The 21,560-nt window shown below is 39.3% G+C and overlaps 1 protein-coding gene across 1 annotated transcript in view; it reads left to right on the top strand.

The window, feature by feature from the left end:
• The window catches only part of LOC127629895 (roundabout homolog 1-like), a 358,948-nt gene that overhangs the window by 37,411 nt on the left and 299,977 nt on the right, over positions 1-21,560 (top strand). Inside the window, exon 2 of the mRNA XM_052107195.1 lies at positions 3,105-3,241. Coding sequence (XP_051963155.1) covers positions 3,148-3,241 — 94 coding nt within the window. The 5' untranslated portion in view covers positions 3,105-3,147. The remainder of the gene's footprint in view (positions 1-3,104; positions 3,242-21,560) is intronic.

The following is a 21,560-nucleotide window of genomic DNA, read 5'->3' as shown; positions in this document are numbered from 1 at the left end:
GGGTCACCACGTCCTGGTCCGTTCGGACAACAGATCTGTGGTATCCTACCTAAACCGTCAACGCATACTGAGTTGGTCCCAGTGCCACCTGCGCTCGCTGAGGGCGACGCACGTGCCAGGCCACCTGAACGACGGCCCGGACAGACTGTCCAGAGACAATATTCCCCCAGGGGAATGGTCCCTGCACGCTCAAACAGTCCAGACGTTATGGCACCTATTCGGCAGAGCAGAGATAGACCTCTTTGCGTCCAAAGAGAACTCTCACTGCCCAATATTTTTCTCGAAGCGAGGACGCCGCTGGCCCAGGACTGGCCCAGACGCCCACTTTACGCCTTCCCTCCCGTCTCGCTATTGCCACAGGTAATGCAGAGGATCAGGGAAACGCGTCACTCGGTGCTCCTCATAGCCCCGCGTTGGGAGAATCAGACATGGTTCCCGGAGCTTACGCAGCTGTCACTGACAGCGCCGTGGCCCATCCCAGTGAGAGCAGATCTCCTCTCTCAAGCTCGCGGCACAATCTGGCATCCCCACCCAGAGCGCTGGGTGATCAACGACTACCCGTCGCTTTGCCAGAAGGAGTAATAAACACCATCATACACGCTAGAGCCCCTTCCACGAGAAGACTCTATGCGTCAAAATGGTCTGTGTTCTCAAAATGGTGCACCGACAGAGACCTGGACCCGCGACACCCCACACATGTGGGGTGTCGTCGCTGCTCGTATTTCTACAAGAGCTGCTGGATAAGGGCAGATCCCCATCCACGCTCAAAGTGTATGTGGCGGCCGTTGCGGCGTTCGCTGAACCCCTGCACGGCCAGTCATGGGGTAAAAACGAGCTGGTCATCCGCTTCCTCAGGGGAGCTAGAAGGATGAACCCCGCGCCTCCATCGGTTCCTATCTGGGATCTTTCTATAGTTCTCGAAACTATGAAAGCCCCCTTTCGAACCACTTCAATCCGTGGATTTGAAATACCTTTCACTCAAAACCGTTTTTCTGACTGCCCTGTCATCAGTCAAACGTGTGGGAGACCTTCACGCGCTGTCTGTCAGCGCTGCGTGTCTTGAGTTTGGACCAAGTGACTCCAAGGTCATTTTAAAGCCTAGACACGGCTATGTTCCCAAGGTGATCGGTACTCCTTTCAGAGCACAGGTCATTTCCCTATCGGCGCTGCCAGCACCCGATAGCGAACGCGACGCCAATCTCCTTTGCCCGGTCAGAGCACTGAGATTGTATACTGCGCGCTCCGCCGCTTTCAGACGCTCTGAGCAGCTTTTCGGCCAAAGGTCTCGCCGCCTCGAAACAGAAACTATCTAGATGGATAGTGGACGCTATTGCTGCTGCATACGCGTCAAAAGACCTGCCATGCCCGTTGGGCATTAGGGCTCACTCCACTAGAGGCATGGCATCCTCGTGGGCATGGTCCAGCGGGATTTCCATTCACAACATATGTGTGGCAGCGGGATGGACTTCCCCCTCCACCTTTGTCAGATTTTACAATATGGAAGTGCCCGCTCTGCAGGCAAAACTACTAGCGGTTTAATACGCTACAGCTCCCCTGGTGAGCTGCAATGATGGGACACATTCCACACAGACCGGCACCGCCGCTCTGTCGTTCCCTTCCCACTATGTGCTTATGTATTACACAATCAATGACCCGCATTCTTGCTGGCCAAATATTATTTCCCCACTCATAAGGGCTCCCACGGGTCCCCCCTTAATTCTCTGGGGCTCTTACAGTGGATGCTTGGCGCGCACGGCGTTGACAAAGGGTTCCCGTAGCGTAAGCTAGCTTACGCAATACGAGAGAACCTCTCGTAAGAGAACGTATCGGTTACCTAACGTAACCTCGGTTCTCTCTAGATGAGGGAACGAGTATTGCGTAGCCGGCCGTGCTCGCGCCACCAGCGACTTTTCGCTTCAGTCAATGAAAACCAGGGTTCCAGCCTACGAACTACGCTTATGCACTCAAGTCACGCCCATTTTGGCGGGCTTTGATGCAGTGAGTGCGCGGACGCCTCTCATTGGATGCGAGTTCGCCCAAGCTCGTCTATAGGCTGCAGCAGTTGCCGCAGAGCAACCTATGAGCTCGCTAGCTAGCCCGCTCAAGGTCTGCAGCTGCCGCACTGCGTTGACAATGGATACAAAAATTAAGGATAATTTTTTGGCTTCAATATCTCAGAAAAGATGAATCTTTCCCGTAGCGTAAGCTAGCTTACGCAATATTCGTCACTCATCTAGAGAGAACCGAGGTTACGTTAGGTAACCGATACGTTTAGTTTATTATTTATTAATTGTGCTTGTTTTGTTAACGAGTGAAATGAAATAAAAAATAGCCAAGAATGAAAAATAAATGCAACTTGCCCTCGACCATCCAGATAGTGGTGAATGCAGCTCTCATCATTCCATGCAAATTATACAATTGTTAGCCACAATAATTCTATCAGGCTGCCAGAACACAAAGGAAATGAAGGATGATAAGGTATGAGTGTGACAATGACACAGTCCAGTGGTCTAATCAGATAGCAGAGCTTTCAGCAGCAGTTTCAACTCTGTGTACAGGAAACCCTTTAAATGAAGACAGGAAGAATGTTTATTGTGCGCACAACGATAAGAAGAGAAGAAAGCTTTTCAGTCAACAAGCTGCAGTGTATACTCCAAACAAGCCATTATTGTCAAAGAGAATTAGGAAGTGTGTTGGAAAGTAGAGCTGTCATTGAAAACGTGTGTGTTTGTTAATAAAAGACCATAAATGCAAACAGGTGACTATTTTTTAGAAATGTATTATTGGCATTTATCTATTGACAGACAGATTAAATTATGAATTCTATATATGTTATTTACATTATATTACTATTTTTTATATTTCTTTGTTGGTGTTTTGACTTTGTAGGGAAGTTTTGAAGATTGATTCATTAATCTTACAGTAGCGTTATGTTATATTTATTCGATCATGTGCATATTATTATTAATCCAAACAAAGTAATAAAGTTCACTATCCTTCACTAATTTACTATTTATGGATGTGTATATCAGCTATTTTATAATGCCTTTAAAAGTGACTCAACATTTATTTATTTTATTTATTTACTTTTTCTTTTTGTCCAGATTAATCTCGGATACATTCAGGGATGGCAGGTCTATAAGAATCATGCAGATCACATGGTCAGGAGCCACACCCCTCGTCCTTTTCACCTTGTTGCAGTTTGTCCAATCAGAGCTGTTGGAGGGGCCTTTGGTTGTAGGTAAGAGTGCATGAACATCCTATTATGTGCTTCTATTCCCAAGTGCTGATTCAGAGCTACATGGAACAGACATATAAGCCTTGTAATTGCATTACAACTTTGTGCAAGTGCACAATTATATTTGTAGGCAATAATAAGACGTGCACCTCTACTTCCACAACTCTTTATTTACCACATCACCCTCTGATATTCTGTCAAGATGGCTTTTATATTCTGTAGTTTGCTATACAGGCTTATGTGATTTTTACCATGTGGTTCTGGTCTTATCTGTCTTTTCTGACATTTGATGAGCTGTCTGTTTGTGTAATTGACACTATTTCATGTTTAGTTAATTCTCCACTTCAGCTGAATAATGATCATTTTAAATGGAAAGGGCAATTCGAACAAGATTATCAACAGACATCAGTCAAAAACAACTGCTATCCTAAAAAGTTTGCTTTTATCATTTACATTCATGCATTTGGCAGACGCTTTTATCCAAAGCGACTTACAGTGCACTTATTACAGGGACAAATCCCCAGAGCAACCTGTAGTTAAGTGCCTTGCTCAAGGACACAATGGTGGTGGCTGTGGGGATTGAACCAGCGACCTTCTGATTACCAGTTGTGTGCTTTAGCCCACTACGCCACCACCACTTATCATGGGTGTGTGAATTGATGCAAAAAGTTAGTGTAAAAACATGCGTAATTACTAAGAGGACAAGACTTTTGTGCATTTATGTGTCAACATTATAGTCTTTTTAAAATCATTTAAAGGGGACCTATTTTGCAAAATTCACTTTTGTACATAAATGTGAGTCGGCAGGGTGTGTACACAACTACCCTACAATGTTAAATGTCCACCCACTCCTCTTTCTTATATTTCTATTCATCAAAAACAATGTCAAAATGAATGGTTTTCGTTTGTGCTCTAAAGTGATGTCACAATAGAGCAGGCCTCGCCCATGACTGGTGACGGACACCACCCTATTATCATAGACCCTCCCCTGAGTGATCTACACACAGTTTGCCATTTTTTTACACACTGGAGCAGATACAGTGAGAAGAATAATGTCTGAGCTTCGTAAGCATCATAAGCGTTCATTAAAGTGAACACAAGAGTCTTCATGTACTCCCGGCATCATAGCCACTGAAGACGCAGCGGACAAGTTTTGTTTTTGATGCAAATGTGCCCCAAAACATACAAAAATGTGTGTATGTTTGGGCAAATCATTTTACACCAGACTGCTGTGTGAATGAGTGTCAATATAAAGCAGGATTTTCAATTTTTTTTATTCTCAAGCATGGATCAGTACCAACTGTTCGTGTTCCAGCTTTATATCCTGAAGATGTAAGTATCACACTTTATATTTTGTGAATGTTCGCAAATCGCCTTTCTGAATGTGCTTGTTAGCTGATTCCACATCTAATGCAGCTAAAGATACCATTGTCTCTGATTGTATTCTCGGAAACCAGAGCTATGTGGGGGCGGGGAGCAGCAGCTCATTTGCATTTAAAGAGACACACATGAAAACAGCGTGTTTTTGATTCCACTCAAAAAGAGTCATTTAAAACATGGTATAATAAATGATCCGTGGGGTATTTTGAGCTGAAATTTCACAGACGCATTCTGGGGACACCTGAGACTTATATTACATCTTGTAAAAGTGGGCATAATCGGTCTCCTTTAAAGTCAACATGATATGCCTTTGGCAACCCATTTTACTTTCATAAAGGGACTTATTTCCAAGTGAAATGGGATATTTAACAAGAAAAAAATAAAGGGTGGAACTTCAACAAACCCATCAGGATTTGAAAAGTGGGCAGTGCATAGCAGAATGAAGGCAGGTGGTTGGAAGGGATTTGTAATAGGGAAATTAAGAAGGATTTGCGACATCATTTGTGGGCCAGCTACAATATATTTCTTTCCTCTGTGGCCAAGAAAAATTAAGCACGTAAAATATGATTGTTTCCCTTAGACAAACTTAAAAATGTCTAAAAGTTAAAGTAGTTGATACTCCAATGTCAAGACAAAATTTAGTTTAACGTGGTCCAATAAATCATGCTCAATAAGATGCATTTTAAGAAAGTAATAGGGTCAATTTTATTTCATTATTAATTATCATAATTGATCATTAACCTCATACATACAGTAGTATTTAAAAAAATATTTCGCTTTAAAATTTTCTCTTAGGAAACTTAAACAAACGTGTCATCAGATTTCTCATAGATCGCAGCATATTGCACATTTCATCCAGAACGTGGTTCATTCCTGCAATTTATCATGACCGTCTTCTGAAACAAGCTCTTGCTGTGGCCCTCAAAATTCACTGATGTTATCTTGATTCCCAGCCTTTCCCTCCCTGATTCCCATCTTCCAGGATGATACCTCCCCAAATAATCCTGTTATTCAACCATTTCCCCCTTAATTTCTTCACAAACAACTCTGCTCCGTTATGATTCCCTCTCCACGCTTGTTTACTTTACCCTCCTTCTCATCTCCTTTTCCCCCTTTTCATTTGCCTGCTGCTCCAGAAACAATTTACTTATCTGCTTGGTCTGGTGGTGTGTATCTCTCCGGATTTAATGTTCTTTTCTGGTGTCGGGGTGGCTGTAATTTCTGTCCTGAGCGGGCGTGCAGAGATGCCTTTTGCTCACAGTGCGGCTGCTTTGATAGCTGGTGCCCGATATAGCAACATTAATGAACATAGCTGGAACAGCGTTGGGTGTATCCTGTCTATAGTCCAATTCATTCTACATGATGCGAAGCTGAGAAACTGCTGCTGAGCTTTAAACAGATGCTACAGCCTCAAAATGAACAGTGGGCAGAGCATGATGGGATGCGTTCTCTAACCACTTGTCAAGCTCAGATGTACTGCAATGCAACTGGTAGTGAAATGTCATAGTTGTAGACTAGATCTATCTGTCTGTCCATCTGTCCCTCCGTCCGTCGTTTTGTCTGTCCGTCGTTTTGTCCGTCCGTCGTTTTGTCCGTCCGTCCGTCATACTGTCCGTTTGTCGTTTGTCCGTCCGTCTGTCATACTGTCCGTCCGTCGGTCGATCTGTCCGTCCATCATACTGTCCGTCTGTCATTTTGTCCGTCCGTCGGTCGATCTGTCGGTCCGTCATACTGTCCGTCCGTCGGTCGATCTGTCCGTCCGTCAGTCGATCTGTCAGAATGTCCGTCTGTCTATCGTGTCCTTTTGTTGCTCATTCTGCTGGTCGAAGTCTGTCGTTCATTCGTTCGTTCTGTATGTCTCTCTGTTGGTCTGTCTGTCTGTCATTTGTTCTGTTGTTCTGTCTGTGTATCTGTCTGTCATGCTGTCTGTCTGTCTGTCATTCTGTCATCTATCTTTCCATCTGTCTTTCTGTCTGTTTGTCTGACGTTTTTTCTGTCTGTCGTTCTGTCTGTCTGTCTGTTTTTATGTCTGTCTGTCGCTCTGTCTGTCCATCCTGTGTGTCTATCGTTTTATCTATCTGTCTGTTGTTCTGTTGGTCAGTCGGTCTGTCTGTTAGACAGTCTGTCTGTCAGTCATTTTGTCAGTAATTCTGTCAGTTGACTTCAGTATTTTGTTTGTTCTTTCGGTCTATCTGTCGTTTGTTCTGTCATTCTGTCTGTTAATCTGTCTTTATGTCTATCGTTCTAACTATCAAATATCTATATATTGATTGTGCTGTCTATCATTCTATTTGTCTATCATTCTGTCTTTCTGTCTATTGTATGTATGTATCTATTGTTGTTCTATCAATCTATAGATCTTTCTAAATATTAGTGATGGGTCGTTCATGAACGATTTGTAAAGTTTGAACCGCGCATGCGCATTGCACAACCTCTGTTGGTCCGAGTCGTTCGTTCTTTTGACACATGACAGCTGTATACACTATGCATTGCTCACACAGGAAACCAAAATTATTAGTTCACCTCTCGAGTCTTCTTGTCCAAGTCGTTTGTTCTTTTGTCAAGTGACATCCGTATAAGCTATGCACTGTAAGTAGATGTTTTGGGGGGATTTGGCTTTTGAAAGTTTTACATTTAAATTGAATTCTGCTGGAATGAAATGAACAAAATTACTTGAATAATGATTTGTTAATTTTGCTGAAAGAGACTCAAAAATCCAAGTCAGTAAAATGATCCGATCTTCCCATCACTATCAAATCAAATCAAATTACTTTATTGTCACACTACTAAACATACCTGTGAACTTGGAAACATACTTTACATCAGATGTTTTTTCTTGCTGAATTACATACTTTGTTTAGAGCATTTCAGCTGTAAGTTACTTCCGTTAAACGTTCCATTTATTCCCTCTGTACTTGTCTATAACAACCTCAGTCCACTCAAGCCTGTTTCAATAATGGCCCTGTCCCAGAGAAGAGAAAAATGAAAATATGGCGCTGAAATCAACGTTTTTTTAAACAAACACAATTACAAGGCAATTTCTAAAGTGCTGCGCAAAGTAATGTTCGATTGGTTTTCTGTAGAGGTGAGGGTCAGAGGAGAAGCATTTCTTATCACCGTGTGATTTGTACCTGTCTCATTGGTAAAAAGCTTTCCTGCACCTTGTGCCAAGAGCGGACATTACCAGTTAAATGGCGCATCATTTAGGTGAATGGTGTATCTGTACAAGTGGCTTGGCTGAAATCATACAAACTCAGTTGCTAATCCTTGGTGATTGGTTTATAAAACCCTTAGAGAAGAATGTTTTGCTTGGGTAAAAATGGAAACATGGCTAAAAACTGGAACAGTGATTGGATAGGCTGAATTTTGACAAATTAGACAATAAAATAGGAAGCCCCTGAGTAAAAGAGATTAATTCAGTCTGTAATTCATTGACGTCTTTGAAGTGATAGTATCCCAATACATTTCTAAGTGATCAGACCTAAGATGAAAATCAGGTGAAAATCACATAGACTTGCATTGGGACCTGAGCCTTAACTAGGAATCAGAATTGGGTGGACTCTTTTTACTTGGGGAAGTAAGCAACAAAACAGAACACACCAGTAACGGTATAGCAATGAGCTAAAAACTACACAGAACACCTCAGCAACCGCACTGCAATGCCCTAGTAACAACTGAAAACATCATACCATTGTGGCAGCGAGTTTTGCATGGGTGAACACCACTTACATTTCTTCAGAAAATGGAAAAATCAAGTCACCAATGAAAAGGTAGTCTTAAAGGTGCTGTAAGCTATTTTAGCGCTCTGAAGCTTTCACGTGACTGATCTGTTGAATTAGCCACGCCCCCTCATTAAAAAAACACACCTTCTAAAGATTGTTTTGAGACAAAAACCGAGCAAAACATCAGCATTTTTTCTGTTGCTGTCAAATTCAACAGTGGCACAATCGCACACACAACTGACAAACATTATGAATCTTAGCCTCAATTATCCGCTTCAAATGAGAAAGAGCAAAATGATTGACAGGGAAAAGCACACTTTTTTTGTTTGCTGTTTACAAATTCTACAGCTGTCACAGAGACTGATGAGATATCTCAGGACACTTATTTCTTTAATATCTTTAATGGAGTAGGAACAATTTTTGCAAACTTTTCCATGATAAAAATAGCTTACAACACCTTTAAAGATACGGTGTGTCATTTCTGAACCACAAGCTTCACCAAACAGAATTCCAAAAGTTTCAAAAACAAAGTTTCTTAAACACTGCCATTGGTCGGTCTAAACAAATAGCATAATCCCAAATTCACATATGGAGGCCCAAACCTGCATAAATAATAAATGAATAAATGTAATAATAAAAAAATAAATAAAGGAATAAATGTCTTGATAAAACAAATATAATTAGTTTTTAATTAAATGTATTCCTGAATTTATTATTGTATGACTTTATTCCTTTATTATTTTCTATATTTATTTTTAACTTTATTTTTATTCTTTTTAACTTTTAATTATTTATTCATTTATTTTGCATATTTTTTTTATTTATGTGTTAATTTATTTTTTATATTTATTTATTCCCACATATATTTATTTCCATATTTATATATTCCCATATATATTTATTTATTTATACATGTATTTATTTTTACTTTTCTGTGTGCAACATGGAAATGAGGGAGGCGGTCCTTGCGGAGCTCCAGTGCCTCATTGGATGAGAGCTCAATAGTACTTATCGGAAGCAGATGACGTCCCACCTTAGCACACTCTGACTCGCACAGATTTTGAATGTGCGTGGAAACGTTTTGCAGAGAGTTTAACAATCCAGGATGTGCTACGACATTCATACCGGCATACAGCTCTCCTAAACCATCAATAAGCACCTCTATTCTAAATGAAACATAGTTATTTGATGCATGGTTATCGACTTCATTCGCAAGTTTCGCAACTCTCTAGATATGTGAAGAGTCAGCTATAGATTTTTTATTTTTTTTATTGCAGATGTATACATACATAAACGATCAGGGAAATGAAGCATGGCTGTATCTTTTACAATGAACAATCATAACAACAGAAAACAATATTATGGATTTGCAGACATCAAAATATGAAGTTATATACACAGAAAAAAAAGAAAAGGACAAGGATAAATCATATCATTTATGAAACTTGCTCATTTTGTGGTTTTGTTGAAGAAACAGTTGCCATTTTATTTTGTGATTTGTAGTGTAACCAATAAATCATGGATTGACTTTAGCTCTTATGTTTTTAGCCCCACAAATAGCTATAGTTTACACGCAATATGGCTATGACCTAACATCACATCAAAACAAGTCATGATTAATCGAGCACACGCTTCAATCTACAATAAGCCAATGGTAAGCTGGACCCGCCCACATAATTATCATACAAGAGACAGAAATGTAAGAATACATACAAAAATAAATAAATGTGGGAATATTTAAATATAGAAATAAATGAATGCATAATTAAATAATAAAAACAAAAAAAAAAAAACAAATGAAAGAATAAAAAATGCTTTAAAGAATAAAAATAAAAAGATAAAATAATACATAAAGGAAAAAAGTCATACAAAAATAAATTCAGGAATAACTTTAATTAAAAACGAATTATAGTTGTTTTATCAAGACATTTATTCCTTTATTTATTTTCTTATTATTACATTTATTTATTTATGTATTTATTTATTATTTTTGTATGTTTTGTCCTCCATACTCACACCATTAGTTGAGCCAATACTGCCAGACACACAAACAAACAGAGCAATGTTTTGATATCTCACAGATTCTCAGTGTTTACACTTTTTTTAGTAAATCAGCATACAAATGGTTTACTTATAGTTGTCTCTGCATATTAAGCTAGGATAGGACAAAGTATTGTAACACAGAAAAAATGACACACTTCACCTTTAAATCAGAATTTGTGTGTGGTTTTCAATGAAGAGGAGGTGTGTGTAAGGAAATGGGAATGCATTCTCCTTCAGGCTGTGTTCCAGGCAGCACCTGTTATAAAGTGCTGCGGTCATCTCGCACAAGTGGCCCTGTAATTTCAAAAAAGGTCACAGAGGCTCCAGCATAATTCAATATTCTTATATTGCTGTATTAACTACATATTTAATCACTGAGGGTAGGACACTGACAGAGCGCCCTGGTGTGGCAGGGGCAACAGAACATATGCGGACCAAAGTGCTGCTGTCAGCAGAGCGTGAGAGATGAACACAAGGCTTCTCCAAGTGTCTGCTCCCATGATGCACAGCTACCAAATCTGCTGTGTTATACATTTGGTCAGATATTCAGCTCTGACCTCCAGTCAGTCCTCTCATATTTACACAGTTCCACCTTCAATCCCCTCTTTTCTCATTTTCGCACACAGAGGTCAATATATTATAGATATTGAAATATTACAGATGTAGACATATAGATATTATATGTACATATATATGTATAGATTGATAGTTTGTTCAATCTATCATTCTATTGTTCCATCCATCAATCTATTTTTGTCCAACTGAGCGTTTCAGTATTTGAAGGACACTTTTATTTAATTTTTATTTCATTTAAAAAAAAAATTGGGGAAAAAATGAATGAATCATGCAGAGTAAGGCCAGAAATGTCCATTAATAAAAGTGAATAGGGTCAATTTTGATTTCTGTTTGACTTCAAGGATAAAATGTTTCCTCTCTCCTTCATAGTACATTTTCTGGGTTAGGTTTTTGTAATCTGTATACAATATTTAGTAATGCTGATTATTTGAGTAGATGAAAAATGGAATAACAGCTATGATTCAGTTGAATCAAAATTCACAAGCATGCCTTTCTTGACAGAAAGACAACTTAAAAAACTACAATGTGTAGACAGCAGATGAACCAGCATCAAGATCATCACAATTCATTCCTCTGCTTTGTGACATGATTAATGCAAATCAGAAGTAGGAAAGAAAAGTAATAACAGAAATGCAGCCCGTTCATGTGAAGAAATCTCTCTGTGAGAGTGAGTGAGTTCAGAGGCTTTCCTGTAATTGAGAAAAGGATGAAAAGATGAAGGAATATGAGCCACAATTAAGTTTTCAAATTGCTGACAGAACAAACATTTACAGCCCACACAATGGAGTTATCAAGGGAAATCCTAATAATGTTCCAGATAATAAAGAAAGATGCTTCGTCTGCATTCTATCCCGGAGTCATTTTTAATCTACAATTGGTTGAGGACATTTACAACAGAAAGCATTACCATCTCTCTACAAATTCAGATTCAGTAGAACATGGATAACATTAGATTATTGTTGTTTTCAAACATACAAATGACAATAGCTGGAATGTATATGTACAAATGACATTAATACAGACAATCCATTTGTTGGTTCATATTCAATATTCATATTTTAATGCAGCAATTACCATGCTTCAGACACCTTCGTGGAATATTTCGAGTTCAATACAAGTTATACTCAATCAACAGTAATCAACGTAATGTTGATTACCACACAAAATACACAAACTTGACCCAAACATACATATAATTATTTATTTTTCAAAGATATGTAACAACATTAATTTCACTAAAATAAAAACACTAAAGTTGTGCATTTGTTTTTGTTTTTGTTTTGTTTGTTTGTTAGTTTTTGTTTTTTCTTGGGGGGGGGGGGGTTCGTAGTCTCACCCCTTTATTTATGTGATTTTGTTCTGCAATGTGTCTGATTTATTGATTTTTATTTGACAAATAATTCAAAAAATTACTCTGTTATAGTCTCTCCCATTCATTTTCTATGGCGGGTCAACATTACAAGTGTCCATTTTTTAATGACCACTTAGACTTTTCGAATAAAGCAAAGATAATTATTATTATAATTTATTTATAAAAATCAGATAGTAAGTGTAGAAAAAGTTGCCAAGTCTTGTACCACTTAGAGAAAGGATACCATTTTTATTAGAGGTAAGATTCAGAAACCTTTGTTATTAATGACACTTGTGGCCATTATGTGAACTGCAGCCAACTACCTGTTGCTTGTGCTTGTGCACACACTTTATAGGGACGTGATGAGCAAGCATCGACCAAAAAAATAACGTAACGTACAAAGAGACTGAATGTAATCCACCGGCTTCATGCTGACAGATGAGGTACATACTTAAAATTACACAGTTATGACTGTTTTACTACAAACTTTGAGACTAAACTAAAACTACTTCTCCGCTAACATAGCATACTGATACACACATACAGCTACATACTACTGAACAATACCAGACAGTTTACTGTTGCACTGCAGTTATGTTGCACTATTGTATGTTTTGTATGTCATATGTTGTATTACGAATAAGAAACCAGCGTATTTGCTTAAATTTTTCCTATTTACCTGACTTCTAGTATAAAGAGAAGATCATTAAAATTATTCCAAAGTTACGAAGCAAGGTAGCTTGCAATTCGTCAGCGTTAACAGGCAAGATCAAGTTGGCTAAAATTACACAGATCAATACATAAGGAACTATATTTTACATGCTTTGCAGTTATGTAAACTTACCTGTCCAATAAGAAGAACGCCAATTCAGGGTCAGTTTTGATCCCCAAAATTTTAGAAAAGCACTTAAAATTGTTTTACATTGTGTCATTGTTTAAAAGGCTTACTGCGTTGCATCATCATGACAGCAGACATTTTAAAATAGAATGTATCTTTACATTTTATCACCCTAAAATTAGGATAACATGCATATTGTTCGCGTCTTGTTGCTATACTTTTGAAACATGTGTGTTTTAAAGTTTTCGGATTGGCCTCATTCACTTCTGTTGTAAGTGCATCACTCTAACACAGATTTGTATTTTTTAAACAAAGGAGAGATAAGTCAAAATACATTTTTGTGGTTATTAACATTATGCTACAAATGTTGTCGATTGAGCTTAACTTGTATGAGCTTTCAGTTGTGGTGCTCATGTGGGAGATGCAAGAATCTGACCTGTGTCATTTCCTGTCCTCTCTCTACTGCCTGTATCAAAAGTGGCAAATATAAATAAGCAAATAAAAATATGATGGATAAAATATTCATATGCCTACCAAGGCTGTTGTTGCTGGTAAATCTGTTCTCATTAACACAATGCATGTTCATTCATGTATATCTCAGTGTTTATGGGCAATTAACTTTCTTTAAATGCTTTTAAAATGACGTCTGAATGTATATTGGACAGCTTTACCTGTCCTTGCTTGTCTCTGACTTGGTGTTTTGGCTTGTCAAGCATTTGATGAAATTCCTATCTGGATGTTATTTGTCACATATCAACCAAAGCAGCAGTCAGTCACTCAAATCGCCACAGAAGCTGATGTTCAGCCATCACACAATTTATTTTCTCTTTTCCTCCACTGTTGCACACCCTACAGATTTTCTCTGTTGCTGTCGTCTCCCAGCAGGCTGTCTGCCGAGCAATGATGACTTATTTCTCGTAGCATTTGTTGTGTCTGCAGTATTGACACACTTGTTAAATCTCAACTTGTTCGCCACAAGATTGTGGTTTGTGATCGAAATATCAAAGCAAAGTGACAATAATTTCCTCGTTTAACGACTCACATCCCTGCCAAGACGGACAGTGTTAGTCAGTTTCATATGTTTGTTGGTAACTTGAAAAAGAGTGGATATATTGTCAATTAGGAAGCATATCACTGGAATCTTGGCACAATATTGACTTTTTGTGTGGTGTAGTTTATCTGTCATCATTTTTTAGAGCTCTCAAATAGAAATAGAATATCTCAATTTTATGGTAGTTCAAACCTACACTGTAATATTGTTCCATGACACGGGTCAAAAATGTATTATCCATCATATCAATTAGAAATGACTTGAGGCAATTAATTATTGGGTAAATTATTCCTTAAGCTCCATACATAAATATCTGTTTTTCCAAGCGTTGTTCCCTCTTTTTTCCCCTTGACTATGTGTCTTTGTCTCAAATCAGACCTCACCCTGTGCAAACGAATGAAGGACCGGTCAGACAGGGGTCTCAACAAGGCTGTGATAGGAAATCCATGAGGTTACGTGCCATGGTGGAAAATGAGATTCCCAGTTTTTCCGCCCATTTGGCTGCATTCAAATACTGTGTCAGAGACCGCTTATACCTTTTTATTTTGTGCAAATGGTGGGTGTTCGATGTCTGTCATTGCTTGTGCTTAAATGTGTGTGTCTGTGTGCGGATGTATGAGTAAGATTGCGGTAATTTGCTGAAGAGGGCCACTCAGTTAGTACAATTCGCTGTTTCCCCAGCATGGTACTCCTTTGCATCTAAAAGACTCTATAGAATAGGAGAGAAAGAAAATGTTAGGCTTTTCATAAGCCTAAAAATTTACCAAAATTGTCCTGCTAAACTGTGCTGTCATACTGCTACTGTTTCAGTGGCCTTGGTTCCAGAAGAATGTTCCCCATTCATTTTATCCATATGAATTCTAAGATTTCAAAGACATGAACCAAACCAAACAGCCCCAAGGTACATCTCAACACTACATTTTTGGGATTTGAAACAAAAATTAAATGTAAAAATAAAATAATATATTCAAAAGGCAAAGGTGCAAGATTATGAACTTTTGAGGCAATAACTACTCATCCCATTGAATCATTAAAACCCAACTAATAAAAAACTATGACACAACATATAATCAATGATTATAGCTCAACATTTTAAAACATTTCTGCCATGATGATATAATTGGCTGGCCTAAAATGACTGCTTAAACAGAAGAATTAATGTAAGTGCTTTTATAAAGCTTTAAATGTCTGCATTTAATCCCTCTAAAAATTGGCCCCATTCACTTCCATTTTAAGTGCTATAACTCTGATTTTTGCTTTTTTAAAGAAAAGGATGGATGAGTCAAAATATTTATTTTTGTGGTAATCAACATTATGCCTCAAATGCTGTCAATTGAGCTTAACTTGTATTGAACCCGGAATATTCCTTTGATAATATTTTGCTGTCATTAATAACAAAGCCACACATTGATCCATATTGATGTAATAAACGTCGCCATTGAACGATGCCATAGAACGATTAGAAACTAATAATGTCCGAAATCCGGGGATGTGGTCAGCTCCGAGTAGAATTCAACAGGAATTCGGCAGTTTTTTTGTAAAAAAAATTAAGTTAAAATGTCACATATGGCTTCAATAGATGGATATATCATCGCTTAACCTCAAAACTCGTGGTAGGTCTGACTTAGAATGATTATATGTTTTCATAAAAAATCAACTGTTGCACTCTTATGTTGGGATCTTTTGAATTAAATTGTTTTGCATAAGTGTGCTGTAACATTCAGAGCATGTTAATTATTGGTTTTATTGACTTAGCCGGAATGACTACGGTGCTATCCATGTAAGCGTCTGGTCATTGTAGAGTTGTGAATCTTTTTCCATTTAACCGATAGGTTTACTGAGGTGTACTGTATTGATCTCTATGCAAGGGCAATCATAAATATGTAGTGTTATTCTAGCGCGGCATGATGTGGCTCCTTTTATAAGAGCGACATTTAGCGTTGCTTTTGAAAGAATTGAATGATGCCAGTTTCCATTTCCTTTTCGCTTTCTCTTCCTCTCCCAGGTGAGATATTAAAGATGATCTTCGATTTGGCGGCTCTCTTCCTATTTAAAAGAAAGGCTTTTTCAGTCTTTTCTTTTGTCAATCATAGCTCTGCTACGTCCGGGGCAGGAAATAATTGTCCGCATTTCTCCTCTTCCCTGGAGTGGCTGAGTGGTTTTGCATGAGAAAAGAGTGGGAACGAAGGACGGAGAAGATGTGAAGCTGGAATTGATGGTGCACAGCTGCATTGTCTTCGTTACTTTGTGTTTATGATGCCAGGAGAGTCGTGGTTCTGCTGAAGCAATCAGTGTAGATGTCTCTTTACATTTAGACAAGGGTTTGGTGTAGGTTTAGGGCCTCTGTTTGTAATGCTAAAGCATTTGTATGGTGGCTGAGTGCACAACAAAACCAAATTAACAAAGCAAACAAAAGCTGAAAATACAACGGAAAAGCCACAGCACAACGGAAATAAGTCACAACACAATGGAATTAAGCAACAGCACAGCAAAGTTAATGAAAAATAAATAGTTTTGGCAGTCTGACAGTGCATTAGAGATCATGTGGCTGCTTGGAAGATGCAGAGAGCTGCTCATCCGACTGCAAGTCACGCATTTGACCCGGGAGCCGAATGTTTCCTCTGAGCACTTTGGCATCCAAGATGGGGCTACAGCCTGCATACAGCCCATTTTCGTGGTAGCAGGACACCTTATAATAGCTTCCTGTATGAAATAATTGCTGCAGGTACTGTGACTTGACGTCGTATTATTGCCCAGTACGGGTTTGAGCAAAAGTTGATGTTGAAGTTATGTGCAATTAAGAGTTAAAAGCAAAACAATGCTTTTCAGCAATATACTGCACATGCACACACACAGCTCCATGCATCTCTATCTCCCCTCCGGAGGTCTGGACTGCCATTTTATCCCTCTCCAACTCTCACTGCATCACAGAACAGCTATTAAAGATAATTTCCCACAGGTGTCAATCCTTACCCTCTTCCTCTCTCGGCCTCGCTCTCTCTACAGACATCGCTCAGCCATGCTCCCACAAGCAACGTTTCTATTCCATGTGTTTAAGAGAAAAAGTCATCACTTCTGGAGAAATTTTTGCAAAACAAAAATGAAAATGGAAGTTAAAGCCACTGTGCTTTAATTAAATGTAATTAATTACTTGTGGCTCAGAGAACGTAGACAAAACTTAATGTGTTCGGCAACAGATGCCATACGTCTGTGAGCCAGACCAAGCTGTGTCAGTAAGTTCTGGAAGGTAATAGTAGCCAATCATTTGCATGACAGGCTTTGGCTTTTCAAATACACAAAATATTAGATGAATCAGTGCTCATATATTCATATGCATGCCCACCTCTTATAATTCAGTATTTGCTGCCATCCCAGGGAGTGTGTGTTTTGTGTGTGTAATCTGAAGCACCTGTATGCGCATTATGAAATATTGATGTGCATTGTGTTGGTATGTGTTTAATGAGCTGCTTAGGGGTTTGTTTAGTAGCCTGGAGACTGGATGCTCTACTGATGAACAGAACCAAAAATCTTACCCTTAGAATAAAGAGTGTTTCCTGCCCTCTTCACTTTCTGTCTGCTCTTACATTTATTCAAGAGGGATACTATTTTATAAGTCATGAGAATTCAATGACAACTTATGATATGAACCCTGCAGTTGTTTGTTGGCTTTCTGAATTGTCCCAAATGCTTGAGCAGTACAGAGCTACTCTGTAGTCCAAAACCTAGTGAGCGGCATATGTACAGTAGACAGCATTGTGGAACATGAAGGTACACGGTACAAAGCATGATTTTGCTTTCTTCTAAGATACCTTCCTCAGGCCAAATTTTGCCAAAGGAAACATATGTATTTTGCTGAGAAGGCAACCCTGTAATGCACTGTGTAAGGGGGTTAAAGGGAAAGGAGGCAGCGAGAACCGGCTTAACAATATAAATAATATTTAATGAAATAAAAATACACACAAAAAGATACAAGGCAGCTGCCCATAATTCTCTCTCTCTCGAACTGTCGTCACCGGCCGCCTTTATCCCTCGCGAGCCCCATCAGGCTGATTGGGGACCGGGTGTGCATCATTCCAGCCCGGCCCCCGCACTCCTCCATTCTACACACCTCCCGCCGTTGCCTCAGGCCAGGGAGACCCCGGCATGACATGCACCCCCCCCCTTTCCCCGTCTGTCAGCTGGTCATCTCCGCCTTCCTCGACCTGGGAGGAGACAGGAGGGGAAAAACAACAAAAACAATAAACTAAATAGGCGAGGGAAAGGCCAACACAGAGCAACAGAGAGAGAGAGGAGAGAGAGAAGAATCTCTCTCACCGGTTCTCTGATGTGCCGTCGCGTATTCCCCGATCATTCCTCCACATTCTCAGGCGGACAACATCCACTCTGCCCCGGGCAGACTGGAGTCAAACCTCTGATGCCCAGTGGACAGAATGCCCCTCCGCTTTTCTGGTGGCACGTGGGGACACTCCTCCGCCCCTGGCAGCGACTCCATCATTCCAGGTGGTCGGGGAGTTCTGCCCCTCCTTGCCTCGCAGACGGCGGCCGTTCGCCACGTCAGGGCTGTCGGGCTACACCATCCCCCGGCGGAAGGCAGTGACGCTCCCCTGGGTGGACGGCAGTGTTGAGGACTCTACGACGGGCATCCCTCCTCCCTCCCGGGTTTCGGCACCAGTTTAAGGCGAGAACCGGCTTAACAATACAAATAAAAAGACACACACAAACACATACAGGGCAGCTGCCCATAATTCTCTCTCGAGAGAACTGTTGTCACTGGCCGGCTCTGCTCGACAAACTGCAACAAGTTAATTAAACCCATCCAAGATGATGGACACAGTGAGAGAAATGTAAATTATATGCACACACTGAGCACTTTATTAGGAACATTATTTTCCTAATAAAGTGGCCAACGTGGTCTTCTGTTGTTGTAGCCCATCCGCATCATTGTTCGACGTGTTGAGCATTCTGAGGTGCTATTCGGCTCACTACAATTGTACAGAGTGGTTATCTGAGTTACCATAGACTTTCTTTCAGCTCGAACCATTCTGGTCATTCTCTGTTGACCTTTCTCATCAACAAGGCGTTTCAGTTTGCAGAACTGTCACTAACTGGATGTTTTTTGTTTTGGTACCATTCAGAGTAAATTCTAGAGACTGTTGTATGTGAAAATTCCAGGAGATCAGCAGTTGAAGAAATACTCTAACCAGCCCGTCTGGCACCAACATTCATGCCACGATTAAAATCACTGAGATCACATTTTCCCCATTCTGATGGTTGATGTGAACATTATATTAAGCTCCTGACATGATTTTATGCATTGCACTTCTGCCACATGATTGGCTGATAAGATAATCGCATGTATAAGTGTGTATAGGTGTATAGCTGTACCTAATAAAGTGTTCAATGAGTGTCTATTTAAAATTAATTCAATACTGAAAAATATTAAAAAAGTGTTAATTGTTTTAAATTCTAAATAGATTATATACAGTTTTTTGTGTTGTGTAATTTAATGTGTATTAGAGTATCTTATCGCTTAGTAACACGCTAACTCCAAACTCTTCAATTAAAATGAATTCTCAAGTGTCAAGTTTTGCTTTTGACACGATGTTCGCATCCGGTGTAGACAGGGTGTCCAACTGAAATCAGTTTCCATTTTTAAAACTCACTTTTCAGTTACCTAATGTCATAGTTTTCCAAAGTATGCAGTTATGGAGAGTATTTCAAAAACATTTTAGAATAGAGCCCGGATGTTTCTCCTTTGAAGACCAAAAAAAAAAAAACCTGATGGTTTTCAATTTATATTAAACAAAATTAAGGATTGGCACTGATTACATGGGCTATTTTATCTAGCTAAATGTTCTACCCAAGAGAAATTGTTTTTTCTGAACAAGAACAGGGGGCACTGCTACTGTTGTTCTTCATCTCTCTCTCTCTCTCTCTCTTGCTCTTTACTTCCTCTGTAACTTGAATGATATTGGGCTGTTATGAGGCAGATTCCTTCTTTTCAGGCTTGTGGTCATACCATCTTTTAGGAAATGAAAAGCAGAGAGTGTATTATCTGGCTTTATCAGCACTGTGTGGTAGGCTAGCCTTTATCCAACTAATATCCACTGAGAGATGCGGCGAGGTTGTGTTTTATGATGTTTTCAGTAACTCCGGTATAATTGTTTTTCTCCAGCTTTATACAGATTTGTACTAGACAATTAAAGGGTTAGTTCACCCAAAAAAAACGAAACTTCTGTCTTTTTTACTCACCCTAATGTTGTTCCAAACCCTTAACATTTTCACAGTTACATCAGAGAAAAAGATTATCAGTGAATAACAACTTTAATTTCAGTCCTTTCCTCTAACATAAATTGTTGTGTGTCTTCAGAAGATGTGGAATATAGTACAATAGGAGTTGTATGAACCTCTTTTATGATGCTTTTTGTCATTTTTGGAGTTTCACAGCACCTGGTCACCAGTCTCTTTCATTGTATGGAAAAGAGCAGCGTCAACATTCTTCTAAACATCTCCTTTTGTGTTCTACAGATGAAAGTAAGCCATACGTGTTTGAAATGACACAAGGGCGAGTAAATGATAGAATTTTCCTTTTCAGGTGAACTATCCCTTTAAATCAGTAAGTCTTTTGGCTAAATCATGCACTGATGAATCAAAAATAGAATTACCATTTTAAAGTGTGTTTTATCCGCAATGTATACTACTTCCTCAACTGATTCATTTGAACAACAGCTTATATGTTTTGCATTAAATTAATCTTATTGTAACCATTGTTTTGTGGAGTCTCGGAACTGCGTAAAATATCATCTTGATTTACAGTTTTTCCTTGGTTGGTGTAGTAGCCTGTGAAATCTTAATTAAAGGAAATGCCCCCAATGCAAAGAACACAAGTATACTTGATCAGTGACTTGAGGGCAAACACATTAAAATACAGACGGAAAACACATTTACACAATCTCACTTCAAATCTATATCTTATTTATTGTCTCTCCTTCCTCTCTCTCTAAAACACACACTCACAAATAGGGGTTATAGCCCTGAATTTGGTCTGTATAGCCCCAAATGTTTTAGTGGACCCAAGGAACACATGATTTACCATTAGGGGCTTTGCGAATGCTGGAAATATCGGTCAATCAAGAAACATAATTTTGTCCAGTACCTTTAATACAGTATATGTCATACAGTGGCAGAGAGTAACGGTACATAGAGATGGAGATATACGTGCTCCTGAAACGCAAGAAATATTTTTGTATATCGACTCCAGAGCTTCTTAAAATACATCTCATGATTTGCACTTCAGGATGACATTGGCTTTTACGCAGAAATGCCACGCTAGCAGCGGAACACAGTGCTGACGAAGACAA

The sequence above is a fragment of the Xyrauchen texanus genome, chromosome 36 (assembly GCF_025860055.1).
Source record: "Xyrauchen texanus isolate HMW12.3.18 chromosome 36, RBS_HiC_50CHRs, whole genome shotgun sequence".
Taxonomy (NCBI): Eukaryota; Metazoa; Chordata; class Actinopteri; order Cypriniformes; family Catostomidae; genus Xyrauchen; species Xyrauchen texanus.
This window is presented reverse-complemented; position numbering and strand designations above follow the sequence as displayed.